At 37.5% G+C, this 7404-nt stretch overlaps 1 protein-coding gene across 1 annotated transcript; it reads right to left on the reverse strand.

Moving 5' to 3' along the window:
* Window positions 1-4111: 4111 nt before the first annotated feature.
* LOC140182882 (uncharacterized) lies at window positions 4112-7135 on the reverse strand. The gene is made up of 6 exons (XM_072230670.1): window positions 6876-7135; window positions 6604-6725; window positions 5956-6423; window positions 5627-5740; window positions 5274-5542; window positions 4112-4927 (listed from the first exon to the last, which is right to left on the reverse strand). Exons 1-6 carry the CDS (start codon window positions 7133-7135, stop codon window positions 4112-4114), a joined length of 2049 nt encoding a protein of 682 aa, XP_072086771.1.
* Window positions 7136-7404: the final 269 nt, after the last annotated feature.

Below are 7404 nucleotides of genomic sequence, written 5' to 3' on the forward strand. Positions count from 1 at the left end.
AAGTCCTCCAGCCTTCACCTCTGACATGCAACCCAGACAACAATATAACATTGCCCCTACAAATTCTTACAGTGACTTTATTGTTCATCACATGGGTGCAGAAGGCACTACTGTTACAGATGATGAACATGTAGTCTTTCTGTTTTATTGGCTAAATGCAGTCCTCTTCTGCTCCCGAAGTGTCCAAATGTCAAAACTTTTCCTTCCTTTTGCTACTCTGCTTCATGAAGGAAACAATCTTAATTTGGACAAGCTTCTTCTAGGGCATATTTTCGAAGAACTTTGCCAGTTTGTAAATTATCTTCGAAACAATTACTTAATCAGTACAGGTGGCCCTCTTTGGCTTCTCCAACTATGGCTTAATCCATTTTTTAAAAATATATGATAAAGCCTGGAGGTGGTGCCACCGATAAACAGCACATCGAAGGCTTTCGACTAGCTGATTTCAAGCCAGACTTCCCAGAAACACAATCGGATGAAGACCGATTTTGGGTTGCTTTTTCTCTCTTCCATTTTTATAAAGACTTTCACAATGAGGACCTCAATTTCACCCCCTTTTTGGGTCAAAATTGCGGTCCTGCCTAGCTCGAATGCCTCATCTTCCCCAATGATGCTGAAAAAAATGAACTTGCTAACAAGAATTAGGCCAATTTACTGGCTGTACAAGTGATTCCTATAGGGTTACCTCAACACAAAAAAGAACGTTCCAAGATAACTCTGCATGCCCCCTCATTACACAGCCAGGCAACTTAGATTATCACAAGCTATCCCAACTCCACTTCCCCGAAACAGCGGTCCATTTGTCATATTACCTTGACTTCTCAGAAAGAGCTTGATATTTGCCTCTTAAAAAATCAAAAACAAAAAGAGGGCTATAATTTCCTGGTTTACGATCGAAGCTCATACATCACCAAGTCTTGCTTCGATTGGTGGACTACTTACTACTCTAGGTACAGTCGTACCTTAGAGGAGATCAAGCACCCTGCTGTTCAAACGGCCCCTGCCGCTGAGGGTTCTCCAAGAAGAACTCAAAAAAGAAAAGCTGAAACCATAGCTTCTTCGCGCCAATCATTAAGGAAAAGTCGACAGACACCCTCGAAAACTTCTAGGAAGGTAACTATATTTATATGATTATTTCTAATTTGAAATTCTTTGATAATCATATTTACTTACAACCCTTTTAATGTCAACTTTCATTTAGTTACCGTTGTCATCGTCAAGTGAGAGCTCTGATGAAAGTGAGCAGTCTATTCAGCACATCCTTGCTGCATCCTCACAATCGAAGGATACAATTGATTTAGATTCAGGCTCACAATTGATTCGAAGAACAAGGCCCATTCCGATAACCTTATATCATTTTCACTTACATATTTCGATTGAGTTAAAATAAACTTCAACTTACAATGATATACCTTGTATTTTAGCCCGTAACTACTGCACAATCAATCACCTCATCTTTGGCACCAGATCAACCACAACACAACAACAACAACAAGATCTAGGACAAACCACATCTCACTCATCAATCTAAGCCATAGAGTCTGTTCAACCTCTCCAAGTCGCTTTTCCAGTTACGACTGGGACACAGGTAATTGACTTAACAAAAGAGCACACTCAGCACTCTCCGACACAGACTCGGATCCTTGGATATGTCTCTCCAACCAACCAAGCTACACTTTCTGCTGAATACCAGATAGCCCCTGACTCTGACTCTCTCTCTCTCGAGTCGGTAAAACTACTGCTTCAGATTCTCCTTCATCCAAAGTCTTGGAAACCTTTCTTTCTCCTCAGAGAACCTCCAGTCCTCCCCAATAAGCTGAATTTCAAACTCCCCTTGGTCAAGGATCTGGAAATTTGGGTGTTTCTATTGAACCTATAAGTGCTACCCTGGCCAACTTGGTCTCCATCCTAAATCAAGCTATCCAAGAAGACGAAGTACCTATTTCTGTCCTTATACTACTTGGTCCTTCTACATCTGGTCCTCCATCCGAACTAAATGTTAATGCTCGAGAACAACTTCTATCACTCCTCAAACTCTTAGACCATCCACCTATTGACTGGATTAATGATGCAGTCCTCAACAAGCTTTTGTCCGATCTTTTAAACTCTACTTTTGAACTTCTGGCTCCAACCCCACATTCTGCCATAGTCCATCAATTCAAACAAATTGCCAATAAGAGCGTAGCTACTCAGGAAAAACTCCAAGAAATCAAAGAAGAAGAGGCTAAAATCAGAACTGAAGCAGAAAGTTATATTGCAGCTCTTCAACCAATCAAAGCTTGCCGTGAAGAGTTTGATTTGAGAATCTCTCAAGCTATATCTATCCAAGCCCACTATGATAAAGAAGAGAACAAACTTGAAGCAGAACTGGCTCAAATTAATGACAAGCTTGCTAGAATTTGGAAGAGAAGAGCTGATATAGCTACACCTCTAGCTACTGCCCAGCAAGAGCAACACCAACTCATCCAAGAAATCATTTCTAATGAGGCCAAACAAGAAGAATGTGAGAAACAACTCAACAAGGCCCAATATGAAAAATTTAGGCATGCTGAGGCACTTTCAGTTCTGGACAATGAAAGGGTAAAACTACGCTCAGACTTGGCAAACCCCATTGCGCCTCACATTTCTTCACCTTTGATTTCAGTATTTGTAATGGTTTTCCTTTCTTTCGAACGTATGCATTTTGACTTTAATTTAGCAAACAATAATATTGCTTTAAGTACTTTCTGTTAACCGAGTTAATTATATTTCTCGACTCGATATCTTTGATTCGGTATGCATTTCCCGAATATAATCCTATCACTTGGAAAGGATCTTCCAAAATATGGGACCATTTGCCAAAAAATCTCAATTTCTTTTCTATTGGCAAAATAACTTTCAAAACCAACTTGCCTATACTGAAGCACTTTTCTCTTATTCAACAATTATAATTTCAAGCAACACCTTCTTTTTGTCGAATCATATTCTCAAGTGCCAATATTTACTCTGAGTCTAATTCATTTAACTCATCAAACATAGCATTCTAATAATCATCGACTAGCAAGTCATTCTGTTTTGATACCCTCAAAGTATTCAAATTGATTTCCAATGGGAGCACAACATCATGACCATAAACTAATTTATAAGGCGACGTACCTGTCGACCCTCTTGGTGAATTTCGATAAGCCCATAGTACTTGACTCAACGTTTTATGCCAAGTTTGAGGTCTATTTCCGATTTGTTTTTTAATCAAACCTATCAGAATCTTATTCGCTGCCTCAAATTGCACATTGGCTTGTGCATAATAGGGGTTGAAGTAACCATATTGATATTCCTCGAAGCTGTAAAATTTTTGATGCACTGACCAGTAAACATAGTCCCTTGATTAGTGCTCAATGTCTGAGGAATCCCAAATTTTTCATTTTGACCAACTTCTATTAAAGGAACTACTTCAACCCACTTTCTGAAATAATAAATCAGATCCAAAATAAATTTATGTTGTTTCGATGAAAGAGGGTGAATTAATCCAATCAGATCTAAAACCCAACCTCTAAATGGTCATGGCTTTATTATTGAATGCAACTCAGATGCTGGGATCTGTTGGATCGAACCATGTTTTTGACATTCCTGAAACGTCTTTGCATATTCGATACAATCTTTGATCATAGATGGCCAATACACGTGATTGCGATATAACATCCATTTCATCTTCCTCCCAACCTGATGAGCACCACATATCCCTTTATGGACTTCACCTAAAGCAATGTCTTTATCATCTTGACTGAGACACCTCGACAAACTTGCATCGATTCCTTTTTTATACAACTCGTCAGTTATTATGACAAAATTCATTGCCTGCAATTTTATCTTTCTCTCAACCAGGATATTGGGATTCTTTAGATACTCAACAATAGGCTTTCTCCAATCATTATCTTCCCATTCGCCTATACACAAAGCCTCCCTTTCATCTGCAGGCACTAAAATTTGATGAATACTAACTAATTTCTTTAAAGTTTCTGGGCCGATTATATATCTCGAAGCAATTTGAGCCAATTTGGGCCGATTCTATATCCCAAGCTATTGCCAAATATTTTTGCAACTTCTCATTATTACATTTAAACGCCTTCGATAATTACTTCAAGACTAACTGAGAATCCCCTAGTATCTGGACTTCCAAAGCCCCTTTACCGATTAATATATCAAGACCCAGAATTAAAGCTTCATATTCTGCCATATTATTCGAGCAAGGATATTTTAACTCGAATAGGAATTCTGATGGAATCCCTTCTGGCGAGATAATAAGAATTTCAACCCCTGCACCATCTTTGTGCTTCGATCCATCAAAATATAATTTCCAATAATTAACTTTAATGTCGAGTACATTTGCCGCCTGGTTATTCAGATTATTTGAATTATCAACTAGAAAATATGCAATGATCTGAACCTTCACAGCTTTGGCCGAGACATATTGTAAATCAAATTCTGTCAAAGCTAGCATCCATTTCCCTAAACGTCCTCGTAACATCAAAAAACTTAACATATATTTGATGAGATCAGTTTGTGCTATAACTTTCACCAATTTAGCCACCATATAACATTTCAATTTCATACAAGTATAGTATAGGGACAAACACAATTTTTCTATCGGGAAATACCTTGTTTCGATATCAGTTAGAACTCGACTAAGGTAATAAACTGCCCGTTCATGCCCATTCTCATCATTTTGGGTTAGCATACACCCAATTGTGTATATAGATGCTGCAATGTACAATTTTAAGAGCTCATGTAGACGAACATTCGCCATAATCGAAGCCTTAGATAAATAAACCTTTATTGAATCGAATGCTTGTTGATGCTCGTTTGTCCATTCATACTGTGAATCATTCTTTAGTTTTACTAAAGGTTTAAACACTCGAGTTAAATAAAGCTGCGGATTTAATAGCACGGGCTGCAACAAGAGCTCGGTGTCATTATGTTAAGACGTGCTCAATTGGGTGAAATTTTTGAATTAGATTGTGCCACTTTGAAATCAAATGGTGTTATTTTGTCCACTAATAATGGACAAATTGGAGTATTACCAAATCATGCACCTATTGCTACAGCTGTAGATATAGGTATCTTGAGAATATGCCTTAATGACTATATTCCTTAATTGCCCGGCTATAAATTTTGCAAGAATATTAGGATGTCCATAAGGGTTTGCACTTCTTGTAATAGCAATGTTCAGTTTTTGGTTCACACAATTGAGTTTTTTTGTAAATTCATCTGTAACTCTTTTATTCTTCCAGGCTTACCCGATTCGAAATGAACTTTCGGAGATAATTCACTTTTTCCAGAAAAGATTGCACCTCTTTTTTCGATTTTGGCGCAGACAATGCTAATGTTGCATCGGCCTTGCCTTTATCGATTGCAATTCCTTTTTTATGAACAACAAAACCTAAGAAATTTTCAGCCGATACACCAAAGGCACATTTTACAGGATTCATCTTTAATCCTTTCTTCCTCATGGTGACAAATACTTTTCTTAAGTAATCAATGTGTTGATTCACCGAAATCGATTTGACTGTTACATCATCAATATACACTTTCATAAATCTCCAAATATACTCATGAAATATAGCATTCATCGCCCGCTAGTAAGTTGCACCAGCATTTTTCAAACCGAAAGGCATAACCACCCATTCATATGTGCCTAATGCCCCGAGACAACGAAAGGCAGTTTTGGACACATCATCTTCTGCAATGAAGATTTGGTTATATCCTGAATATCCATAAAACTTAAAATTTCATTTTTCGCTGCAGAATCAATCAACATATCTGCAATTGGCATAAAATACTCATCCTTCGGAGTAGTATTATTCAAATCTCAAAAATCAATGCATACCCGTAGTTTTCCATTTTTCTTCATTATAGGCACAATATTCGAAACCCATTCAACATACCATGCAGGTCAAATAAACTTCGCTTGAATCAAACGTTCTATTTCTTCATTAATCTTTTGATCGATTTCTAGAGTGAAACGACGTGGAGTTTGCTTCACAGGTCGAGCATTTGGTTTTAATGCTAATCGATGTTCTATGAGAGAACAATCGAGACCAGGCATCTCATGATAATCCCAAGCAAAACAATCTTTAAATTCATGTAAAAGATGGAAAAGTTCGGTTCGAAAAGGATCTACAAGACCCTTGCAAATATAAGTAATTCGAACATTCTCAAGAGATCCTAAGTTAATTTCCTCTAATGGATCCTGAGATTCAAAACTTTTGAAATATTCATCATCTTTCACTGAATGCTTTTCGAAACCCAAAGGTTCTAAATCATATATGTAATCAAAAGAGAAATCAACAGATTCATTAGAAATAGAATGAACTTGATCATTTATTGTATTAACATCAACTTGATTTTCAACACAATGTACCTCTGCTATTAAATCAGCAGTTTGACCTGAAACACCACTTGTATTATATAAAGAAGAAAAACTAAAACCACGACTAAACTCAATCGAAGACATCAAGTTGTTACGACTAAGAAAAGAACTTGCATTCCTAAATGATTCTACTCATTATAGGAACCACCTTTATTTTCTATATAAGGAAAATTACTTAAATAATTATTTAAAGTTACCAGGTAGTCCGAAATATCCTGAACCTGGTCCATGGAGCAATCCTTCATCAAACCTTAAGATAGACAATCCTAGCCAGTCGGGCTCACATTCAAATGTGGATGGCGCAGCTTTACTGTTAAACCTTTCGAAGACAAGTAACAACCTTCGCAATTATAAGAATTCAACGCCCTGTCAATATTCAAAGGCTTCAACTTAGGGTTATACATCCTGAAATTGACATGCAATTGCTCTACATAGAGATTCGAATCTGCCTTAACAATTTTAGGTTTGCCATCCTCTATCCAAAGAAGGACACTTTGATGCACGGTAGATAGTACAACTCCAACATCGTGGATCCAATCTTGCCCCCAATAAAGCATTGTAACTTGCTTTTAATGGCACCACCACGAACACAATGTTTCGTTCGGATGATCCAACCTTCACCCCCAAAGTAACAAGACCTTTTGTTAGTGTAGAAGAACCACTAAAGTCTGTTACAGTAATATTAGTGGGAACCAGGTCATCAGGATGCTTTCCAACCTTCATCAGCATCCTCTCTGGTAAGAGGCTTATTACTGCTCCTCCACCAATAAAAACTTTATTTACTTTAATCCCACTTAGAGTAATAGTAATATGGAGTGGGCGGAGATGAGATTTCTACTTTTCAATGGGCCTCAGGAAGTAACCTGGCTCATCTTCATATCAGATGAAAGGGAAAGCCTCTTCAGTATCCATGTCGAAGACCTCTTTTGGGTCACCTTCATACTCACCCAAAAACTTAGTTGGAATAATCAAAATAGTTCCAACCATCTCATCATCTC

Source organism: Arachis hypogaea, chromosome 1 (assembly GCF_003086295.3).
Source record: "Arachis hypogaea cultivar Tifrunner chromosome 1, arahy.Tifrunner.gnm2.J5K5, whole genome shotgun sequence".
NCBI lineage: Eukaryota > Viridiplantae > Streptophyta > Magnoliopsida > Fabales > Fabaceae > Arachis > Arachis hypogaea.

Bases quoted from the DNA above. Each gene is read 5' to 3' on its own strand.
- LOC140182882 (XM_072230670.1), bottom strand. From the start codon at position 7,135: ATGCTGATGAAGGTTGGAAAGCATCCTGATGACCTGGTTCCCACTAAT. The intron at 5,543-5,626 runs GTGCAACTTACT...ATGATGTAACAG, and splicing joins TTTCGGTTTGAAAAATGCTG to TCAAATCGATTTCGGTGAAT. The intron at 4,928-5,273 runs GTAAGCCTGGAA...CTCTTGTTGCAG, and splicing joins GAAAGTTCATTTCGAATCGG to CCCGTGCTATTAAATCCGCA.